The sequence below is a fragment of the Cygnus atratus genome, chromosome 26, assembly GCF_013377495.2.
Source record: "Cygnus atratus isolate AKBS03 ecotype Queensland, Australia chromosome 26, CAtr_DNAZoo_HiC_assembly, whole genome shotgun sequence".
In the NCBI taxonomy this organism is placed as follows: domain Eukaryota; kingdom Metazoa; phylum Chordata; class Aves; order Anseriformes; family Anatidae; genus Cygnus; species Cygnus atratus.
Window position 1 is genome coordinate 5,858,064 of NC_066387.1, and position 24,093 is coordinate 5,882,156.

General features: G+C 44.7%; 1 protein-coding gene across 6 annotated transcripts; it reads left to right on the forward strand.

Moving 5' to 3' along the window:
• The first annotated feature begins 6,038 nt into the window (after positions 1-6,038).
• Positions 6,039-23,947, forward strand: ATCAY (ATCAY kinesin light chain interacting caytaxin). Of its 6 annotated transcripts, none has more exons than XM_035570857.2 (12): positions 6,039-6,289; positions 8,446-8,510; positions 8,862-9,083; positions 9,877-10,062; positions 10,745-10,847; positions 11,387-11,518; positions 11,903-11,989; positions 12,477-12,575; positions 12,848-12,883; positions 18,086-18,121; positions 18,952-18,984; positions 19,599-23,947. In XM_035570857.2, exons 2-12 carry the CDS (start codon positions 8,468-8,470, stop codon positions 19,606-19,608), a joined length of 987 nt encoding a protein of 328 aa, XP_035426750.1. In that variant the 5' UTR covers positions 6,039-6,289; positions 8,446-8,467; the 3' UTR covers positions 19,609-23,947. The 6 variants fall into 6 exon arrangements, with proteins under 6 accessions (XP_035426750.1, XP_035426749.1, XP_035426751.1 ...); XM_035570856.2 differs by having other exon boundaries at positions 6,073-6,289; positions 18,949-18,984; XM_035570858.2 differs by lacking the exon at positions 18,952-18,984 and having other exon boundaries at positions 6,073-6,289.
• Positions 23,948-24,093: the final 146 nt, after the last annotated feature.

Below are 24,093 nucleotides of genomic sequence, written 5' to 3' on the forward strand. Positions count from 1 at the left end.
TTGTGTAAGGCCTACCTCCCTGGTGATGAACCCAAGGTCCCAGTTCCCAACAGATGAGGATGGGAACACCTAGCAGGTACATGTGGTTACAGAAGAATGAAATGGCTGAGGTGATAGGAGAGGCATTTCCTTGGTGGGCATCTAAGGAGTGTTTGTCAGTAGGGCTCCTCCAGAGCAGGGCCTCATGACATTGTAACTTAGCCAGCAACATAGCACATCAGCCCTTCTCCTCAGCCTGCTGACCTTGCCAGTGTTGACCAAAAGTGCTGGTGGAGCCCCCCAGCATCACACTGCGACTGCATGGGAGCCAAGACAACCACAGGACTCATGTTCTTATTGTAGCAGAAAAAAGAGGTGCAATAAGTAGAATCCTGCTTCTACCATATCCCATTCCTTCATCTCCCCACCCTGCCCTGCTCTCTAGATCACTGCAGTCCCTCTGTCCATGGAACAGCCCCCCAGAAAATCAAATGCATCTTTAAGAGGTGGTAATAGGAAAATCCTAGTGCAGCAGGCAAATGTGGAGTTCACAGCCCTGCTCTATCTATTGATACAATAGAAGAAATAGGCTCTCTCAGACCATGTCTGCTAAGACTCAGAAGGAAAACTGTTTTATTTCCTTCATTGGGGGATCACCACTAAAAATTAAGATGACCTACCTTCATCTTAGTACAGCACCAAGCAAGTTGTCTGCTCTGTGCAAGCTTTAGGGGGATTTTTGACAGTAGACATCATCAAGCTAACACCAGGGCCTCTAACAGAAGCTGGGTTGAGTATTTGGCCTGAACTGGAGGTAATGCTATTTGCTGGAGCCCAAGAATCAGAAGGCAGAAATCAGAACCTCTGAATATTACTGCTACTTCATTCACTTTTAGATTTACACTTGCAAAGAAACTTGCAAAGGCCTCAGGCTAATGCTGTTACTGACATCCTGGAAGCAAGTAACAGGAGTTGATCCCCCAGAATAGGGAGAACTCAGATCTATTTGTACAGTACTTGGCACCAGAAGTGAGACCTGTGCCTGAGTCTTAAGTACAGATCAGCTCTGAATGTGCCAGGCAAGATGGACCTTTAACACTGATACAGACAAGCTCCCTCGCATTCTAACACATGCTCAAACCACTTTTTTCTTTCTCAGCGAATGATGCACTGCATTAAAAAGCCCTCCTCTTCCTACCTGTCCCTCCCCAGCTCCATGCCTCCTCTGGGACCAGATCCTGTTGGATGAGGGGCATCCCTCACTCCCACTGAAAACAGCAAGGAGGTGGTGTGCTCAGTCCCTGGCAGCATCATTCATCCCAAGCAAGAGCGATGGGAGATATTTGGTACCTCTCAGCCAATTGGAGGAGAGGTGGCACCAAGAGGGGGTGCTTTCAGCTCTTCTCTCCACCCATCCTCCCATAACCCCCCCCCGCCCCCCCGTCACTACCACCATCCTCCTCACACACAAAAGCAGCGCAATTAGCTGACTTAAGAGAGCTGACGATTAGCCAGCTGCAAGAGGAAAATAGTGAAACAGGAAGGGAGAGAGGCAGCTGAGAAAGTGGTCGCCATGGAAGAATACAAATAACAGCTCCCAATACCCTCCCAATGAAATCCACATCACAAAGCACTGTCTCCTGCGAGAAAGGCAGACCTAGATGCATCCACACAGTCTTCCACTGAGAAAGCACCACACGTCTGCATCCAGATCCAGGCACTGAACCTCCTGAGCAGCCTGTCTGCACTGGGAGGAATGCGCAGCTGGGATACGGGCAGGATCTTCTTTGTTCCACATTAGCCACAAGCATCGGTGAGTACAGCGTCATCTGGGCTTCCATACTGCCAGGCAATGTCTGATATTAAGAAACATCAGGCTCCACCCTGGGATTCGTTTCAATTTCTTCCCTTTCTCTTTCTCCCTCCATGATGCTTTCAAGGGCTAGCAGAAAGCAGATGACAGCTATGGGGAGCGGGGAGGGAAGGTGGAGTCTCTCTGAGCCCCAAGGTATCTCCCTTGCCTGCAAGTTGGGGTATAAAAATGGGGACACGTATGACATGTCATGGGCATTGCATGCAGCCAGGCATGGTGGTTAAGGCCAGAATACAAAATGTGCATGCTGTGAGGAAAGGCTCAGAGATGCTGGTCAGCGAGAAAGCCCTGCAAACCTCACAGACAGCTCTTTGCTCTGATTTCTATCTCTGTCAGTGCCTGTAATAAAGATGGATGCCTGATTTACTCGGGCCTCTACACAACTTAATTCCTTCAAAGCAGATACACACAGGCAGATTTACTTCTCCCCAGTTCATCACCAGTGACACCCTCTGTAAATACAAGCCTCCAGGGAAGCAGAAAAAGCACTGGCTCTCTAGAAAAGCCTTATAGCAATGGGTCAAATTCTGCTAGATGATGATTTTCCTGACACAGGGGACAAACAGAGTAGCCCCATCCACTTGGGAAACCACTCCAGGCCTGTTACTCTGAAAATATATGTTACTGCCCAGCCCATGCCTGGATACATTTACAGCACAAGGGCTGAGCTCAGGAAGAACATTCAAAACTGTACTGCAGCAGACAAGTTAATGCTGTGCCCACCATTTGCACTGATTTCACCTGAGCATGTTCTGTATAAGATAAAGCCTGCCCTTGTCCCCTTTGGGCTCAGGTGCTACTGAGCTCATCTGCAGCAGCAGCCAGCTGAGAGAAGCATTTCTGCTCTTGCCAACTGGAGCTGGTTCTGCAAGGACTGGTCCCGTTCCCTCAGCTGGACTTTGTAAGGGGTTGCACTTACACACCAAACACAGATGCAGTCCCTGGGAAATAGGTAGAAAAGTCTGATATTTGTTGGCTGGCAGTGTAGGAATCTTCTAATGAAGGCAACAATATTTCTGGTCTTACGGGCCCCTGGCACTACCAGGGTGTTACTATATGTGAGAACAAGGCCCCTGGATCTGAATCTCTCCTGTTCATACCAGTGCAGGTGAAAGCCCAGCCTGGGAACAGCACATCTGCATTGCCTCCATCTGAGGTGCTCCAGGTTTTTTGCTGCTTTTTTTAACTTAGAGCAAGGTAGAGAGCGAACTCTTCAGGGGTGTGAAAGGACATTCAACAACCCTGTGAAGGCCTCCTTACCCTCTCCCATTTCTCTCTTGGTACAGGGACAAGCATGGGGATGGAGAACAGAGCAGGCAGCAGCATTCGGGAATTTCTTTGCAAAACCTGAGCCATTAGCTTCTGTTCAAGCCAGCAAAATGGAAAATGGTGCTACTGCCACACCAACCTGAAAACAGCCTGGGAGGAGCTCTTCTCTTCCCTTTAAGCCACATTTAATTTCCCTCAGCAGATGTGCATGTTAATGTTGAGATTACTATTGCAAGAAAGGTAGTAAGGGAAAATAGGAGGGTGTCAGCCCAGAAGGTATTTATTTACAGGGAGGAGAGCTAAGACCACAACAGTGCAGAGATATACCTGTTGCTTTGATTCAAGGCCAGCCTCACCTCCTCTTTTCTTGTCCAAAATGTGTCAAGAAGCCACAAACCTCCATGTTCTTGTCTTATGCCTTTTGCACAACAAGCAGCCATCTCGCTGCTTCTCTGTTGAGATTGGTATTGGCATACCTGTTCTGAACCTGCTCGGATTAGGTGCTCCCCTGTAGTGATGCTCAGTGCCAGCCTCTCTGCCTTCCATTTTCCAGCCTGAGCCCTTCCTTGAGGAAAACACTGTGCATCCAGACCATCTCTGAGCACAATGGGAACCACAGAAGCCACTCTGCGGATGGAGAATGTGGATGTGAAGGAGGAATGGCAAGATGAGGACTTCCCCAGGTTTGTTCCCTGAAAAAAAAAAATCAAGACAAAACAGGGAAAGCTTTATTTCTTCCTGTAAGAAACCAGCAGATCACGGAGCATGCTGGTCCCTCCTACCAGCCCCAAAGGCAACAGAAGCCTTGACTCCAGCAGAACGACTGGCCAGAAAGCAGGGCTTCTGTAGCAAGGCTACTTTCAATGATTAGACAAGTTTGGGTGGTTTCTGGCAGCACTCTGTAAGCATGCCAAGGAGGGTAAGGAACAGGGTGCAGAGGACAGAGAGAGATTAACAAGGATAAATACATGCCTATAGGGATGGATGGACGGAAGGACTGACTATTGGATCTCAGCCTCTGCATCAAGCAGTGTCTCCCAAAACAAAGCAACAATGCTTTGCCACAGGAACCAAAGTCATTGGGATACAATGACCACTGGAACTGACACGCTGAGAGGCAGAATCTGACCCTGCCATGGGCCATCTGCTTGGATGAATGAATGAATGAGCAAAACACTGCTCTTTTCCTTCTCCCTTCTCCCAGGACAGCTTCTCAGTCCTGAAGATAATTACCTTTTCCAGGACATGGTAGATATAGACTGTTCCACCCACATGGGCAACCTGGTTGTTGCTCTTCTCATGCCTGAGACAACAGAGCACTGGTCGCAACAGTGGTTGCATACCTTGCAGGAAATGATGTGTGGGCAAGAAAAGGTGCCAAGGTGACATCTTTCACCTTCACAGGCGCCTTATTTACTGCACAGAGAGCTGACAAAAATCTTTGTAAGCTCAGTGAGCACTTAACTCCCTGCAGCCACTCAAGCATTGCCCCACACATCCAGCACTAAAGCCCATTGCCCAGCAGCAGCTTGCAGAGGCACACAGCACAGCCAACACCAAGCCTTGCTGCACCCAGCACAGCCAGCCCCAGGCACATAGGGGCCTGGGAGGTTGAGGGGCTTTTCAGGGCTGTTTCACCCCATCCCAGCTGCAGCTGAATCCCTCCAGCAACCCACAGGGTCCCTGTGTTTGCAGGACAGTGGCTCAGTGTGCTATGTGGGTAGGCACACACAAACCCTTGCCATGTTAGAAAGGATCTCCTGTGTCCCTTGGCACCGGTGGATGAGCTTAGCTCTATTTACCCCAAGCCCAGCTGCAGTGCTAATCTAAGCATCTCTGCCTGCCAGCCCAGCACCTGGCTCCTAGGACATCACTTGTCCTTCCACTGGCCACAGAGGAGTGCTCAGCCAAGCCTTGGGTTTCTAGGACAGATTTTTCTTTCCTCTGAAAGCAGGGCTAGCCAAAGCTTTGGGCTGACAGACCTCTGCCAACATAAAGCTCCCTTAGAGTGTTGCACTGACAAGCTTTGAATTGAGTGGAATGGAAAGTGAGGTATAGAAAGAAATTATACACCCAATGCTCCCTAGAAAATCTGGGGATAAAGCTGGGCTAGCACCTGGACACCCGTGCAGTATGCTGGAGCAGGAGTCAGGCTGTTTCACACTTGCCATGCAACCAGCAAACGTACCCTAGCAACAGGCAAACCTTCAAGGGGGCTCTGCAGAGCCCATGGCACCAGGTAACATGGGCATCATCACTCCTGACTGGCAAACAAAGCCCAGGGAGAGGCAAAGTAATGTGACCGTGGCTGGGCAGCAAGTCAGTGGCAGGGACAAGGCCAAAGCCCAGAGAACAAGCTCCACAGCCTGCTGCTAGACTGCTGCAGAGGGATTAAATCAGGAATGATGCAAGTGAAATACAACCCAAATATCCACTAATACCAGCTGTGTTTTGCTGTCATTAAAAAAAAATAAAAAAAAATTTCAATTAATTCCCTCCTAGAAGCATTAAAATAACAGGGCAGAGGCTGCTGCATGTGGGACAGTAGCTCTCTACCAGATGATTTGCTGCATAGCTATTTTTGCTTAGCTGTGATTAACCAATCTTGCTACAAAAAATATATACCCCAGACAAAGATCTGGGCTGGGGAACTGAATTCATCTCCTTATTAAGAACACAAGGGGACATTCCCATCCCTCCCCAAGAAGCTCCTTTGCAGAACAAGCTTCTGCCTTTTTCTGCTGCAAGGGTGTAATGCCAACACACTGAGACATCGCCTGGAGAGATCAAGCAGGGAGGAAGCAGAGAGGAAAGGGCCCCCCCCCTCCTGCTGCTCCCTGAAGGCTGTCTCTTGCTGACAGCCTGTCTCAGCTGTTTGTGCAAGTGTCGTCCTGCAATGATGCTGTAACGTTGCAGCAGGGCGGGTGCAGGAGCATGCTCACTCCGCCACACATCCATCAGATCACAGTCAGAGAAGGCTTGGGCTGGTTGGGGCCTGAGATACAGGGAAGCTGGGCATCACACTATCGGCAGAGAGAAAAATGGTGGCACCTAACCCTTAGAAAAGCGGCTTCATTCAGAAAATTTGGCATCTAGGTCTAGCTGTGTGTGGGAAGGAAGATTTACACGGGAGACTGGGAGGTAGTGATTCAAGCTTCCTTTGGGAAGGTAAGAAAGACCTTTTCTTTGCCTCAGACTTTTGAATTGCTTCTCTTTAATAAATCCTAAAATCAAAGAGCCGAGTGCCTCACTGCAGCACTGACTTGGGTACAGCTGGGCCTTCCCCCCCTCCTTTTGATGCTGTATCACCAAGTTGTGCCAGGCACCAGCTCACAGCCAGATAAACAACCAGACAGGCTCTGTTCAAGGTGAAAGCAAAAGGGAGGAGGAAAAGCTGGAGGGGGGCAGAGGGCCCTTCGGTCTGACTGCTTAGGAATACAGGGGGCTGCCCAAACAAGCAAGGACCAAGCACCTTTGATCAGGTCCCTAGCTCTCATAAATATGCAACAACCAGCTCGGAGAGGATTATCCCTTAATCTAAATATTTATGTGGTTTAATTTGGCTGGTAGCTCTGGTGTTAAGGCCACACAAAGAGAAGCCTTTGTAGGGCAGAGCCAAACAGCATCCTTCTGCTGACTCAGAGATGCCAGTCCTATCAGCTCTCTCCCTGTTATGGTCAGACTAACACCAGCAGCTGCTAGAAAGCAACCCTGTGGTCCCATCCCAATTCTTACTTTACTGCCTTAAGACTGGTGGGTTTTCCTCCATGTTTCACCTCAGGGCCATCCCAGAACACAAGATTTTATACCTGAATGCCTGGCCTGTTTCCCTGTTGTGGGGGAGCTTTCAGCAATGGGCAGGTAAAACAAGGATAGCTTAGAAGGTCGTTTGTTTTTTTTTTTTTTTTTTTTTTTTTAAACAGTCTGTTGACATCATGAACATGTCATGGGGTTGGTGGGATTTGGTCATGGTGTGTGAAAAGTTTCAAACTGCCTCCCCTAGCTAATGCCAGGGAAAGGTACAAATTATAGCTCAAATTAATGGGAAAAGTGTCCAGCTCAATTAACGGGAAAAGTGTCCAGCTCAGGGTGGGCAGTGTGCTGTTCAGTACTGCCAGCTAGGGTTACGCATAACAGAACTGGGGGCAGATTCTTACTTCACTTACCCCTATGAGTTGGGAGCAACTTTACCAGTTTGCAAAGGGCAACAGCCACATAATGAGATCTGGCATTAACATCTATAAAGGAAAGCCAAACTTTTAATTCAGTTGACATTTCTAAGCCTCCAGCAACTGGCATGGTGATTTATACCAAGGGGATGAAGATGAAAATCCTGGCCTCTGACATGGAGCCCAAGGAAGAGATCAGGGGGTCAGCCTTTGGATCCAAGATACTGGTTTGAGTGCCCGTACCTGGATCTTAGCTCAGAATGAACCTGCTTCCAGACCTCAGCAGGGTTTGGGTATCGCTGTCATCTTTTGCCAAGTGGGGACTGAGTCAGGATGGGGGAATGACTCTGTGATCACACCTAAGGTTTAGAATTCTTGCCTTGAACACCAAAAAAACAACTAAAAGAGCAAAGTCACGACAGACTAAGGAGGCAACTGCCTTTCACAAGAGGTGGTTGTGGAGGGTGTTTTGAAAAAACATTTGCTCCACTTCAGCCATAGCCAGTGGCTGAAGGCAGGATGCACTGTTCAGAAAACATTGGTGGACAGTGGCAAATGCTCCTGTGCTAAGCATCTGCTGCTAGCTCACCTTCTACTGGGATCAGAGCATTCCACTCTGTGCTTGTAAACAGCCAAATTCAGATTGTACAGCCCACTGCATTGCCTACACTGTGCAGGGTTCAGTATCAAAGTACCAGCATTGGTACTCTTGATGAGGAGCCCTAGAGTTTGGCACTGCCTCTCAACCTTCTGATGGAGATCAAAATGGGGATAATATGGAGAAAAGGAGGGTGTTTTCTTTTTTTTTTTTTTTTTTTTTCCAAGGACAGTATTTGTTCCAGTGTCACTGGCTAGATTTTCCAGACTTTTGGTTGAATGGCAGGATAAGAGACGTACTGGGGGGATAGTTTGGAAATTTCTTGGGATTGCACTGTTCTCCAGTGAGAAAGCACAGCTATTGGGTTGCTCCTGAGTAAATCCCCTGACGTTAGCACCAGGCTGATGCTCACAGACAAAAGGAAAAGGGAAGCGCACACATGGAGTTGTATGTTTTTCCCTGACATCCTCACTTCTCTCATGTCTGTCATGCAGTGACTTTCTTCTAAATATCACTTGTTTCCCATCTTTTACCTCCTCATCTTGGCTTGCCTGCAGACCTCTCCCAGAAGAGACAGGAATGGAGTCACTGGGCAGCCCTACAGAAGATGAGAATACATCCTGTAAGTACCAGCCTGCCTTATCAGGAGTTCAAAGGAAAACGAGCCTAAGGGAGTGACAGCATGCAGTTAGGGCAAAATTCAGTTCCCTTGGAGTCTCCACAAAAACTCCCATGTGGAAGAGGAAGCCACAGAGATCTAAATTTGCAAATCTTTTGCAAGAGGCTGGGGGAGGAAATAGGGATCTCAGAAGTGTAGGCACTTTTATCCAGCCATACCTGCATGTGTTAGGTACTGCCCACTACCCTTAGCTTCCAAGACCATATCCTGAAATAAGAATAAGGAAAACACCATCTCTTGCACTAAGGATACAGTACAAGGACAATCTGTCAGTTATTTTCCTTTTAACTCCAGCTCCCCCAAATACTTTAAACTTTAATGGGTCGCATCGTAAACGGAAGACACTTGTTGCACCTGAAATCAACATTTCCCTGGACCAGAGTGAAGGCTCCATTCTCTCCGATGACTTCTTGGACACACCAGATGACTTGGATATTAATGTGGATGACATTGAAACTCCTGATGAAACAGATTCCCTTGAATTCCTGGGAAACGGGAATGAACTGGAATGGGAAGGTAAAAGGATAACTTTGGGTGAACTTCTACAGGGGCCAGGGCTTTTTTTTTTTTTTAACCCAAATTTTAACCACTTTTGATAACACTTACCATCAGCAGCTGTGGACTGACTTCCCCAGCAGTGAAGCACAGGACATAAAACCACAGCCCATCTTCCGCACAATATCTACCCCACCAAGACACCAGCAACAGTCCAGGAGTGCTCTCTCAGCATTTCCACCAGTGGACAGTGTGGGCAGAAATAGTTCAATCAAACACCAGTCTAACCACAGTTCAGGATAAAGCATAAGGCTGTGTACATACATTCCCTTCCAGCAGTATCTGGGCCACAACCCCAGGCTGGAAGGTGCTACCTACTCAGCTCTGCAGGTAGAGCTGTCATGTAAATGCTCAAACCAAACCAGATTGGTTTAAACAACTTGAATAACCTCGTCTTTGCTAACCTGGATGATTTTGACTGAACTGGGCTAAGAAAGACTCACTTAAGCAGCTCTGGTAGCAGATCGGAAGAGATCCCCTGATACAGGTAGTGCCCTCTTCAGTCAGCATAAATGGATCTGAAGGAAGATCCAGCAAAAAGTCCTGTGAACTACATGTGACTGCAGGTGTGAGATATTAAACTTATTTCTATTACAATTTGGCAATTGAAAAAAATAAAGATCCATAAACATACACAAATCAAAACTGCACGTGAAAGAGATCATCCCGTCTGTGGACGTTACTGAACACCAAAGCTATTGCAGAGCCTCTTCATACATGTTATTAATGGCAGAAATGTTTGTCCCTTTTCTAGATGACACTCCTGTAGCCACAGCCAAGAACATGCCTGGGGACAGTGCAGATCTCTTTGGGGATGGTGGGACAGAAGATGGGAGTGCTACCAATGGGCGACTCTGGAGGACAGTCATCATCGGAGAGCAGGAGCACCGCATTGACCTCCAGATGATCAAACCTTACATGAGAGTGGTGACACATGGAGGTGAGGCCTAATCCTAGCCAGGCGGATTTCTTGCACTATCTTTGTCAAGCTGGAAGGGATGCCCTGACTGTTTTGGCTGTCTTTAGGGAAATTTGCTATTCCTTTCATACTGCTATGTGGCAGATAAGCACAAAAAGCACCCTGCTTATGCTAAAAAAGAGATAGCCACAATAGCAAGGTTTCAATAAACAAACGCAATAATAAGACTGGCTCTGAGTGAGCACGAATACACCTTGAGCCTCTTCTACAGCTGCAGGCTAATGCTGCAGCTACATTGCCAATGCTGAAGTGACTGCAGCTGCTTAATCCCTCCATAAATTAGCGTCTGAGCTGTCTCTGGAGGCATATCTAAAGGCTAAGATGCCCACAGTTGATGACCATTTCTGAAATTTGGTCATAGGCAAACAAAGACCCAGGGCAAAACTCTTAGCTCTGTGCTTTGACATACATGTATTCCTTCTCTGAACCCCATGTATATGGTACTGCCAAAACCAGGATAAGAAGCAAATCCAGTTGTGAAAAAGGTACGTAAAAAGGGACAAATACTTACCTAGAGCTGAACAGAGACACAAAAAGCAGTACAGGCCCACATTTAGCAATGCATCTTTGCTGATATTTTTCCATGAACTCTTGTGTCTCCCCCTGGAAAGAGTCACTGATGCTGCCTGTCTTTCTTTCCCAGGATATTATGGAGAAGGTCTCAATGCCATCATTGTCTTTGCTGCCTGCTATCTCCCAGACAGTAACCTGGCTGATTACCACTACATAATGGAGAACCTCTTCTTGTAAGTGGCTGGTCAAGGTCTATGAGGGAGAGGAGGGCAAGGAAGGTAATTTGGGTCCTGGGGAACCAGTTTCCATGTATTCATTGCATCAGGAACCTCAGGTGGAAATAGTTTGAATCCAGGCCAAATATCTCTAGCATGCAGCTGCAAACTGGAGCAAACATCACTGTCCACAGCATTCAAAAACAAGTCTAATAAGCCAAAGCATTCAAATATTTAGTGTTAATTATGCCAGTAGTGGACTCACAACCAGGATAGACCATACATATACAATGCTGAACAGCCTGCAGATTCTACTACTAGGCAGAAAAATGGTGCAGGAATTGGTCTATCAATGTACACTCTATGCTAACAAGTGCAGGCAAACCCTGAGAAACACCATCTGCACCCTGCAGAGATGCCAAGAGAGCTTGAAACATATTATAAGGTGTACAAAGAAAAGACCTGGAGTACTTTGGGGATCATACAAAGACACCTCAAGAAACCTCAAGGTACTTTTTCTGAGTCTCATGTCCCCATTGCTTCTGATCACCCAACAGATATGTGATCAGTAGTCTGGAGCTGCTGGTGGCTGAGGACTACATGATTGTGTACCTAAATGGAGCAACACCCCGGAGGAGGATGCCAGGCCTTGGCTGGCTAAAGAAATGCTATCAGATGATAGACAGAAGGTGAGAATCCTATTGGTGTTGCCTCTTCTTTTTTCTCTATCCTCTTTCCACATTTCTTCCACTGCTTTCTCACAGCCTTTCCCACCTGTTTCAGATTCTGTAATTTCTTCCTCTGTCACAGCTTGCTGACTTCATCTCCTCTTCTCCCTGACATGCTCCCTTCACAGAAATCTGACTAATACAACACTCAGGCAAGGAAAGCAGTACTCCTGAAACTGCCCAGCTCTGAGCTTAAATAGGTCAGGGCTTTTGGCTGGAGACCCCGAGGTGTGGCTGCTGAGCATTATTAAAGCCTAAGTGTGCCCACAGAGCCCTGAGAGATTACAGGTGAGTTTAAGAAAAGATAATTCAAGTTTGACTTTCTGTCCTATGACTTTTCCACAGGCTGCGTAAAAACCTCAAAGCCTTGATAATTGTGCATCCTTCATGGTTCATCCGGACAGTGCTGGCTATATCAAGGCCCTTCATCAGGTAAATATAACGTGTTCCCATACTCAGCCGGTTTTGGAATGGAAATTTAACCTCTTTAATCAGATCTTTTAAATAGTAGGGACCACGGTGAAACTTCATCATTTGTCCCATGTCTGATACTTCCAAGGACAACTCTAAAGATGGTTTCAGGAGACACTATGGTGATCTGGATACAGAGCAGACTTTGTCCCAGTGGGTAGTGTATAAAGAACACTGAAAGACAGCAAATTTACTGGGAAGTGCAGGAATGGTGGTCCTGGGCCCCTACTGTAAAGCACACTGCAGATATTGAGTGGTACAGTGATGTAGTATCTCATCGTAGTTTTTAGTCATCAGCATATTAGCACTGGAAGGATATAAGTGCACTAAGACTGCAGAAGATACAGAGATGCAAAACTCCCTGTTCCTGTCAGGAAAAGTCTGACTTCCTACGGAGAGGAAATCAAAGCAAGGCCTCAAGAGCACACTCTTTCCCTTTCTTTGCCAGTGTGAAGTTTATCAGTAAGATCCAGTATGTTCACAGCTTGGAGGAATTGGAGCAGCTTATCCCAATGGAGCATGTACAGATTCCAGACTGTGTCTTGCAGTAAGTATCACAGGGACCCTGGAGCACGTATAGATCTCAGCAGGCCCAGGACAAAAATCCTGTGTAGCAGAATATTGTATTGAATCAAAAGCCATGTACAGAAAACACAGAGCCTGGGGCAAACCATATCTGACTCATACACTTGTGCCAAGCAAAAGCCTGCAAACTGCTAACTTGCAGTTTCTGTCATCTTTGGAGCAAACACTGCATTTTACTGAAAGAGAACAGTCTTGGCCGGGTAACATTTAAATAATGTTTCCTGTTCTTTGCAGATATGAAGAAGAGAGGATCAAGGCCAGAAAAGAAAGGTAAAATTAATTTCTTGGGTGGAAGGAGGGTTGGTTCGTTTTGTCAGGATATTGTTGCCTTTTTGCTTTCTCATATGGTTATTTATGCATTATAACCAGTCAATCCCATGTTCCTCCTAGCCTATTCCACACAGTCTACATTTATTTTCTATTGATTTTCTCAAAATACGAAAAAGCTATAAGAGGAAGAAAAAGCTTGATTAAAAGATTATTTGTCCATAGAATTGTTCCTCTTAACTCCATAAGTCCACGTCACGGGCTCAGAGAATCATCAAATGGTTTGGGTTGGAAGGGACCTCAAAGCCCACCCAGTCCCACCCCTGCCATGGGCACGACCCCTCCATCAGCCCAGGCTGCCCCCAGCCCCATCCAGCCTGGCCTTGGGCACTGCCAGGGATGGGACACTGACAGCACCTTTGGGCAGCCTGTGCCAGGGCCTCACTGCCCTCAGAAGGAGGAATTTTTTCTTCATATCTAATTTAAACCTACCCTCTTTTAGTTTAAAACCATTACCCTTGTCCTGTCACTACATGCTCTCCAGCCATTCATCCCCCAGTCTGTGCTGATGTTTGTGATTGCACTGTCCCAGGTGCAGCACTTGAACATGGCCTTGTTGATGTGCGTGAGGTTCATGTGGGCCTCATTTCACAAGCCCGTCCAGGTCTCCCTGGATGGCATCCCTTCCTTCTCTTGTGTCAGTTCCTCCACTCAGTTCAGTGTCATCCACAAACTTGCTGAGGGTGACTTGATTCCGCTCTTTATGTCATTATTAAACAGCACCAGTTCTGATACAGACCCCTGACGTACACCATTTGTCTCTGATCTCCACCTGCACATTGAGTCACTGACCACAACTCTTTGGATGCTGCCATCCAGCCAATTCCTAATCCACCAAGTTTTCCATCTTTCAATTCCATCTTTCTCTACTTTAGAGACAAAAATGTTTCACGGAAGCATGTCAAAAGCCTTACAGAAGTCCGGGTAGATGACATCAGTTCTTCCCTTGTCCGCTGATGTAGTCACTCTAACATAGAAGGCCACTAGACTGGTCTGGCACAATTTCCCCTTGGTGAAGCCATGTTGGCTGTCTTGAGTCATCTTCCTGTGCCTTAGCATAGTTTCAAGGAGGATTCATTCCATGATCTTTCTCAGGCATGGAGGTAAGGATCACCAGCCTGTAGTTCCCAGGGCCTTCCTTTGTACCCTTTTTAAAATAGCTGTGATGTTTCCCTTTTTCCAGTTACTGGTGACTTCACTTGACTGCCATGACTTTTCAGTTATGACAAAAGTGGTTTGGTAACTACATCATCCAGATCCCTCAGGACCCTGGGCTGCATCTCATTGGAGCCCATAGAATTCTGTATGCTCAGGTTCATCAAGTGGTGTCAAACCCAATCTTCACTGATATTGTGAGGGACTTTGCTTCCCCAGTCCCTGCCTTGAGGTTCAGAGACTTGGGAGATGTTGGGAGAGTGACTGCCAATGAAGACAGAGGCAAAAAAATTGTTGAGTACCTCAGCCTTCTCCACTCCTGTTGTCACCAGTTCTCTCATCTTGTATCAATGGTGGTGCACTCTCTTTAGTCTTCCTTTTCTGATGAATGTACCTGTAGAATCCTTTTTTATTATTCTTTGCATCCCTTGCCAAATTCATCTTCAACTGTGCCTTGGCTTTGCTAATCCCACCCCTGCACATCCGGGTGGCATCCTTACTCTTCCCAGACAACTTGTCCCTGCTTCCACTGACCATGCATTTTATTCTTGCCCTTCAATTTGACCAGCAGGTCCTTGCACTGTATGTGCTAGCAAAGATAATCAGATATCAGCCCATGTATAAAGATGGCATATTTTCCCCATGTGACCATGCAACCTGACCTTAGAGTGAGAGCTAGTGCTCATTTTAAAAGCCACTTCATTCAGCTAGAGTGGCATAAAGAGGCCCATTAGTTTACAGTTTGTTTTGTTTCATTTTCTAGAGCCATTCCATCACCAGTGATTTAAGTTAGAAGTGCTAGCCATAAGCAATCAGTCAGCACTGCTAAGAGCAAAAAGGAGTCATGGGCAGAGGAAGGACCGGCTGGGTTAGCACAATAGCCATGTGCTATAATAACACCTCCTTAAGCTGGTGAACTGAATGTGAGATGCCAGTTTGGGGGATTCCATTCAGTTCAGCATTAGCTGCTGAAAAACAAGTCACCCAGCCCAAATTAGTCAGCTACCACCTTATGGGACCAACAGAAGCATACCAAGAACGTTATAATTATTAAGGCTGCATATTACAGGGACAAGGCAGTTCTGAAGGGCAGAGGAGTCCAGGAAGGCTCCGATCTGGGGATTGTGGTTGACAGTAAGTTGAATGTGAGCCAGCAGTGTGCCCTGGCAGCCAGGAGGGCCAACCGTATCCTGGGATGCATCAAGCCCGGCATTGCTAGTCGGTCGAGGGAAGTGATTGTCCTGCTCTACTCTGCGCTGGTGCGGCGTCACCTTGAGTACTGTGTGCAGTTCTGGGCACCACAGTACAAAAAGGACATTAAACTGTTGGAGAGTGTCCAGAGGAGGGCGACTAAGATGGTGAAGGGCCTAGAGGGGAAGACATATGAGGAGCAGCTGAGGTTACTTGGCCTGTTCAGCCTGGAAAAGAGGCTGAGGGGAGACCTCATTGCGGTCTACAACTTCCTCGTGAGGGGGAGTGGAGGGGCAGGTGACCTATTCTCCGTAATCACCAGTGATAGGACCCGTGGGAACAGTGTTAAGCTGAGGCAGGGGAAGTTTAGGCTGGACATCAGGAAGAGGTTCTTCACTGAGAGGGTGGTCGCCCACTGGAACAGGCTCCCCAGGGAAGTAGTCACTGCACCAAGCCTGTCTGAATTTAAGAAGTGATTGGACTGTGCACTTAGTCACATGGTCTAAAATTTTGGGGTAGACCTGTGCGGTGCCAGGAGTTGAACTTGATGAACCTTATGGGTCCCTTCCAACTCGGGATATTCTATGATTCTATGATAAGGCTGGGCATTCTTCAAGAAGGAAATCTTAATGGCTCAGTAACGGTCTGTCCCCACGTGCCCAAAGACAAGCCGGCGCAGAAGAAGACAGGCCTGGCTGAACAGAGAGTTGTGGCTAGAGCATAGAAAAAAAAGAGTGTTTATGATCTTTGGAAAAGAGGGCGGGCCACTCAGGAGGACTATAAGGATGTTGCGAGGCCATGCAGGGACAAAATTAGAAAGGCCAAAGCTCATCTGGAGCTCAATCTGGCTACTGCCGTTAAAGATAACAAAAAATGTTTTTATAAATACATCAACACAAAAAGGAGGACTAAGGAGAATCTCCATCCTTTACTGGATGCGGGGGGAAACTTAGTTACAAGAGATGAGGAAAAGGCTGAGGTGCTTAATGCCTTCTTTGCCTCAGTCTTTAGCGGCAAGACCAGTTGTTCTCTGGATACTCAGTACCCTGAGCTGGTGGAAGGGGATGGGGAACAGAATGTGGCCCTCATAATCCACGAGGAAATGGTTGAGACCTGCTACAACACTTGGATGTATGCAACTCAATGGGGCCGGATGGGATCCACCCGAGGGTACTGAGAGAACTGGCGGAAGAACTGTCCAAGCCACTTTCCATCATTTATCAGCAGTCCTGGCTATCAGGGGAGGTCCCAGTTGACTGGCAGCTAGCAAACGTGACGCCCATCTACAAGAAGGGCCAGAGGGTAGACCCAGGAAACTATAGGCCTGTTAGTTTGACTTCAGTGCCAGGGGAGTTCATGGAGCAGATTATCTTGAATGTCATCACGTGGCACTTGCAGGGCAACCAGGCGATCAAGCCCAGTCAGCATGGGTTTATGAAAGGCAGGTCCTGCTTGACGAATCTGATCTCCTTCTATGACAAAGTGACGCACTCAGTGGACGAGGGAAAGGCTGTGGATATGATCTAACTTGATTTCAGTAAGGCTTTTGACACCGTTTCCCACAGCATTCTCCTCAAGAAACTGGCTGCTCATGGCTTGGACTGGCATACACTTCGTTGGGTTAAAAACTGGCTGGATAGCCGGGCCCAAAGAGTCGTGGTTAATGGAGCTAAATCCAGTTGGAGGTTGGTCACTAGCAGAGTCCCCCAGGGCTCAGTATTGGGGCCAGACCTCTTTAATATCTTTATCGATGACCTGGATGAGGGGATCGAGTGCACCCTCAGTGAGTTTGCAGATGACACTGAGTTAGGTGCATGTGTCAATCTGCTCATGGGTGGGAAGGCTCTGCAGGATAGGCTGGACCGATGGGCTGAGGCCAACTGTATGAAGTTCAACAAGGCCAAGTACAGGGTCCTGCACCTGGGGCACAACAACCCCAAGCAGAGCTACAGGCTGGGAGATGAGTGGTTGGAAAGCTGCCTGGCCGAGAAGGACCTGGGAGTATTGGTTGATAGTCAGCTGAATGTGAGCCAGCAGTGTGCTCAGGTGGCCAAGAAGGCCAACAGCATCCTGGCTTGTATAAGAAACAGTGTGGCCAGCAGGTCTAGGGAGGTGATTGTCCCCCTGTACTCGGCTCTGGTGAGGCCGCACCTCAAGTACTGTGTTCAGTTTTGGGCCCCTCACTACAAGAAGGACATGAAGGTGCTCGAGAGAGTCCAGAGAAGGGCAACAAAGCTGGTGAGGGGTCTGGAGAACAAGTCTTACGAGGAGCGGCAGAGGGAGCTGGGATTGTTCAGCCTGGAGAAGGGGAGGCTCAGGGGCGACCTTATAGCTCTCTACAGGTACCTTAAAGGAGGCTGTAGAGAGGTAGGGGTTGGTCTATTCTCCCACATGCCTGGTGACAGGACGAGGGGGAATGGGCTAAAGTTGCGCCAGGGGAGGTTTAGGTTTGGATATTAGGAAGAACTTCTTTACTGAAAGGGTTGTTAGGCATTGGAATGGGCTGCCCAGGGAAGTGGTTGAGCCACCATCCCTGGAGGTCTTTAAAAGATGTTTAGATGCAGAGCTTAGTGATATGGTTTAGTGGAGGACTTGTTAGTGTTAGGTCAGAGGTTGGACTAGGTGATCTTGGAGGTCTCTTCCAACCTAGATGATTCTGTGAAGAAGCTAATACAGACATTTCTGATCAGATGTGAAATTTTGAGTTCCAGCTATCTCCCTACAAAGGCCTTAGATACTCCACTCTTTGACACTGCTAAACCCTAGATGACAGACTTCAGATGTAATTTGTGTTTGCAGGGCAGAAGACAAACAAGACATGGCTGAAAAGGAAAGGTAACTATTCTTTCATATTTTATATGAAACATATTAGGATATATTTCATATCCTAAGGATTTATTTCATATCCTTCACTTACAAAATACCTGGAACAGTCTTTTGTCACAAGAATGGTCCTACTGCTTGGCAGCACCTTCTGGAGAGCCAGGCTCACCACTCTCAGGAGATGTTTGGACCCAACAGGGTATTTCTGAAGTGCTTGGGAATTGATAAACTCTCTCTTTTCCCTAAGATCTCACTGTGCCATCACTTTTGTTATCACAGTGAGCCCTACTTTTGTTTTGTAACTTAGTTATTGACCTTTATTTATGTGAATGGATTCCTGACTCTGCTTTTAACCTCCATAAAACTGGCAGACCCACTGGGTCATGGAACAGAGCCAGCGGCACTGTAGAACATTTTCCTGACATTCAGTTTTTGCATTTGCACACCGGAGCAATGCAGAGAGCCAAATACTGCTGTCAAGCACATCTTGGGTGTACGTAAATGCAAGACACAAGACTGTAACATTAGATGGGAAGGAGAATGCTAGGAAGGTTTGGAAGACACTGTCAAAATCCCTTGCCAGGATAATTTGGCTTGATTTCGGCTCTGCTTCTGACATAGCCTGTCTTCTTTATTCTATCTAACTAGCTCCTGAGAGGGAACAGTGGAAATTTCTGCTGTTCTCTTCACAGAGCAGCAGGAGCTTTGATCAAATTTGCTAAGGTCCATTTGAGTAATCTGAATTGTTCCAAAGAACCACATGGGACCTCAGGGCCAAAAGACAGGATGATAAATTTGTGGTGGAGATTCACTTACCCTTTTGATGGTTCTCTTCCAAGCAGGACTGTGCCCTCTGCAGAGGATCAAGAAACCAGGTTTGATCAGTACCTCACTCTTTTGTTTGTCTTTTCTCTGCTATGGGATGGATTCCATTGCATTTGTAATGCTCTAACAGGAAAGGCAAGACTGAGCTAAACACAAGACCTCTTTAGCCCAGTGCCATTCACCAAACACAGCAGAGACATCATCCATTTTGCAGCAGAGGTGTACAAACTGGGAAGCTGTTAACACCTTCACCCCCACTGCAATGTGGTTGCAGTTGCAACCACAACCGCAGACTGCATCTTGCCCCAAAGCACTGACTTAGAACTGCAGCTACTATGCAATCACTTGAGGAAAGTTGCCCCTCAATAAAAGGAGTAAATTACCTGGCATTTGCTACATGGTAAACATGTGTGCATGGGAAGTTACTGCAGAGCTGCCTTCCATTACCCTACAGTAACTTCTTCATTGTCCTATACACTCAGGAAAAGTCCTTAGAGAAGATGAGTGCCCATTAAAGCTATGAATGACTTTATCTTTGGCCCCGATAGTATTTGGTAGAGGATTACATCCAAACATACTCATATTTTTAGATATTATGAGGATAAGAAAATATTTACTGCAATTTGCTTTCTAAAAATACCTCTGTATTTCTGTTCCTTCACAGTATGTCATGAATGGAAGGAGAGTTGAACAAGTGGAGTAGAAGAATGATGCAGTCTGGCAGTCACCCATGTAAATGACCTTTTGGTATAAGACCTTGTCATCATCTTATTCTGAGTTCTGTAAGATCATGGAGCGTGCCTCCCCCATCTCCAAGATGCCAAGTTCTTCAAAATTTTGGAAACATTTTACTTTAAACAGCAAGAAGAAAGAATAAATAAACAAAGCAGAGAATAGCACTTTTCAGGTCAGGTTCCGACGTGTTCAACAATAGTCTGTGGAGAGCTCTAAGTAGTGCAAATAGGTAACATATTTCCTGTTAGTAATTTAAGGGCATCCTGTAGCCCATTAGTTATCAGCATGAAAGAGAAACATTTTTTGTTTAAATTATAAACCCTTCCCCTAACTTGCTGCTGGCCAGCACTGAGACATATTTCTTTAAACTGTACACCCAGTTTCCTCTACACAGGTGTTACAACAGCCATTGCCCCAGGAAATAACTAATGCAGGAAATGAAAAAAGTACATTTTCTTCCTTCCTCTATTCACTGTATGTTTCTTCCCATAAATCCCAAGTGCCCTGGTCTACACATTTCTTCCAGCCTTGACCTCCTCAGTTAATCTATTGCCAGTTCCTCTGATTAACTCATAGTGAACCTTTCCTATGCGTAAATGCCATGATTTTTCTTATTTGTTCTGTCTCAGTTTGCAAGGCACTGGTAATTTTAAAAAGGGTCCCATGTGGTATGACAGAACCTTTTTATGAGCATCTTCTAAAGTCAATGCACACACACTAAAAGGTCTGGTTTTAAGAAGGAGTCTTATGGACAGGAAAGTCTTTCATGCCTTGTCTTTATATTGATTTCATGACATTGGACAATCATTCACTATTAATACCTCCTATTGCAGAGACAAGCTGCTAAACGTTTGAAATTTCCCACTTTCTGTCCCTGGGTAATGAGGGTCTCATCTATTAATATACATGCCTGGGAAAAACCTGGGTGGAGTATGCTGCAGGACATTGTATCTGGGTTCAGCTTCTCAGTTATCCAAGAGACACAGATGTGATATTGGGACTCTGAAACTTGTTGTTTGGACCCATGAGGATTCTTTGACCAAAGAGAGAAGAAAATTTGGGAAACAACTAACTGGCAAAATCATTTGGAAACTCCTGATTTCATCAAAGCCAGCATACATAAACTGTCACATCTACCCCTTGCAGACAAATGAAGATGAAGAATTATCTGCAGATTTCACCACTCAAAGAATATTTCAGGCTGGCAACCTCAAACCATGGCTATTTAAAATTAACTTCACTCTGCTGTGAAATCCCCCAGAGGACAATTCTGGAAAAGCAAGATTTTCTTCAACATAGTGATGTCTTCTCTGTATTCATAAAAATTCTATTTTTTCTTCTCAGTGCATAATACTGTTGCAGATGAGATCTTTATTTTCCTGAATGCTACAAAAAAGCACCAAATATATTTGCTAACTTTACTTCTCATTTAATGTTTGTTTTTTCTCATATTATTCGGTCATTGACGTATTTACCAAACAGGCCTTTACATGAAAAAGAGAGAACTGCACCCATAACATTAACCCTTGATGCTGAAGATGAAAACTCGATATTCTGTTTCACTGGCATGTTTATAATAAGCACCGAACAAGCATCAACTGACAAGGCTTTCTAGAAATTTTATTATGAGCCTGTTATTGGCAACACGAATTCCATGCTACAAGGAAAAAACAGCACTTTGGGAGTTTATGTTTTATGCCCATCAAAAAACATTCTGTAGTAAGCCTTCCAGACAGCAGACATACATTTCAAAACAGAAGTAGGAGTCAGAAATTTTGAAATCTTCATATGTTAACTTGATCTGCAAAGCTGGGCAGCCTTTTTCACACAGTCTGTCAGATGGACTCAACAAACCCACTGAAATGAAGAAAGGCCTCTTCTGATCAAATTAATTTTAGCTCAGACTATAAATAATCACAGATCTCTTTGTAGTACATAGTATGTGAATTCACTATCTCCCACTGGTAATACTTAAAGCTAGATTTTCCTTTTGAGACTGTTTTTATGCATTTAGACAAAATGTAATTGCTATGCTTTCCAAAAAGGAATGCAATGCAATTGGACACTGAAAAGGGAATCTACAATTATATAGTGAACAAAATTAGTAGGACATTTAATAGTGTTTCAAAGTACAACTCAAAATCTTTTTTTGCATGTGTAGTTTCTGAACACTTCAGTGAAAAATGTTCACAACATAATAGAAAATACTGCTGTTATGGAACACATGGACATGGAGAATAAGAAACCCAGATTGGATTTAGCATTGGGACCTGAAGAAACAGACTACTTCTTGATCCTGGGCAGTAACCATACCAGAAGAATGTTTTTTTCCCCTTTTTTATTATTATTTTCCAAAGAAAAGACACTGTGTCTACATTTTAACAAACAAACAAACAAACAAACTACAGAATAATAAGACCTGGAGATGTAACTTCCTATTTTTTCAAGTAATTCCTCCAGGCCAAGGTTAATAGTTCACTTGTGAAAATGTACATATCACCAATTTCATTATAAGATACAAAGGTAAGAGTTTGAATACAAAAGTCAATTTGTAACTTCTTTGAAACAATTTTTCAATAAGTGCACTTTCTGATAGAGCAGTCTAAATAGTATGCACTAAGTTTTAATTTTTAACAAACATTTATGAGTGTGTAATTATTTTTATTCCTGGATGGATGTCTATAAGTTTTTTCAACATAGAAAAGAACTTTGAACCCATAATGGATAAAATATAGCTAAAAGTAAAAAGTGTTTTTATAGCAACAAAGAAAAGCATTATTAACTTATTTCAGACAGTGATTTTAGATGCTACTTGAAACCAAAGTAGCTGCAAATTCTTTGAAAGAAGCACAGTGATCATGTTGGCAGCGTCCCTTTACTGATCATGCAGCAAGATATCTAAGTTTGAGGCTGATAGACTAGCATGGGCTTCAAACAAAATCACATGCATTTTATAAAAGATCTTCAAAGAAAATATGCTGTACCAGCAAAAAATTTTGCTAGTGAAAGTGCATTTACAAGTGCATTTACATTAGGACTTTTGCCAGTATATATTCATATGTCTAAAAAATAAAATGAAATAAATTACAACATTGCTATACTAGTCAATGTTCCAAATGTAGACCAGGCGTTGTTTCTGTCTCATAAAAACATCTCTGAAGGATAAATATTTTGACTAATGAATGCGCTGTATTATATCAAACAGCAGGTATTATCAACAACATTTTTCTTGTCTTGGACTTTACCTTTCATGAGATTTACTTAGTTCTAATGGTGAATCCATGTATAGCAACATTTTAGCTGCAGAAAAATTGATTTTATCCCTATGACGGCATAGTCACAAAAATCGTTGTATTCTTATTCACAGTCTAATTAATAACAATTTCAACATCCTCCCAGCATCAACCTACAGAAAGAAAAATCAGATTCCTTCCTATATTAATAACAGACTAGGAAATACCTTCCCATCTCCTTAAGGTAGTAACAGGGGTCAGTCTAGCCTTCTGAAATGTGAGCAGTTTTCAACGTATTATGCAGCAACCATCGAATTTATACAGTCAAACCACTTTGTTTTGGCATATTTAGGAATCATCAAGTTTTGGAACTGACCAATAATTTTCATTTTGATTCACAAGGAAGACATAGGAAATAAAACTGAGATGCTGCTCTCTATATTCAAGTTGGATAATTAATATAATTTCTTATGTACAGTACTGTGGAAATATGAGTGGATAGAGTATACCTCATTGCAATTTTTCCATCTACTTTTTCCAAAGATTATTTGCTTACAGATATATATACATGTGTATGAGAAAACCTAAGTGGTAAAGGTTTTAAAAGCAACACATCCTTTATTTTACATAACCAGGAATTAAAAAAGGAAAGAGTTAATAAAATGCTAGTGGCATTTAACTCAGATAGGCCTGGCAGCAGATGAAAAATACAGGCAAAATTGCTGTAAAACAAAAGCACGTTTTCTCTTTTGTAATTCCATATTTTCTGACAGTCAAAAATACAGCATGCTACTGATAAAGTGAATTTTAAAAAGTCACCATGGCAATATAAGATAATCTATCTCAGTTTTTTTTCCTTTGTAGTGGGCCCTTTTAACCCAAACCTACACGTAAAAATGTGTGAACTGTCATTTTTCTAAAGTGTTTGTAATTAGATGGTTTATGCTAAAAGACATAGATTGCTGTTAAATATGTATTATTTTTTGCTTTGTATGATTCCTTAAGAATCCGTGGATATTCAATTAAAAAGAGACTAACCCTTAAGCAAAAATATGTACCCTTCTCTGTCCTGAAATCTCTTCTGTCATAAGAATTGTAAACTACACTGCTACCCAAGTGAAAACCTGGTCTCTCACATGTGCATTACATATCTGTTCTTCACTTTAAAGTGACTGAGGTTCCTGAATGAAG

What these genes read in the sequence shown, in the direction of transcription:
- ATCAY (XM_035570856.2), top strand. Translation starts at nt 8,468, where the DNA reads ATGGAGTCACTGGGCAGCCCTACAGAAGATGAGAATACATCCT. An exon ending in ATAATGGAGAACCTCTTCTT is followed by an intron (nt 10,848 to 11,386) that starts GTAAGTGGCTGG and finishes ATCACCCAACAG; the next exon opens with ATATGTGATCAGTAGTCTGG. An exon ending in GACATGGCTGAAAAGGAAAG is followed by an intron (nt 18,122 to 18,948) that starts GTAACTATTCTT and finishes TTCTCTTCCAAG; the next exon opens with CAGGACTGTGCCCTCTGCAG.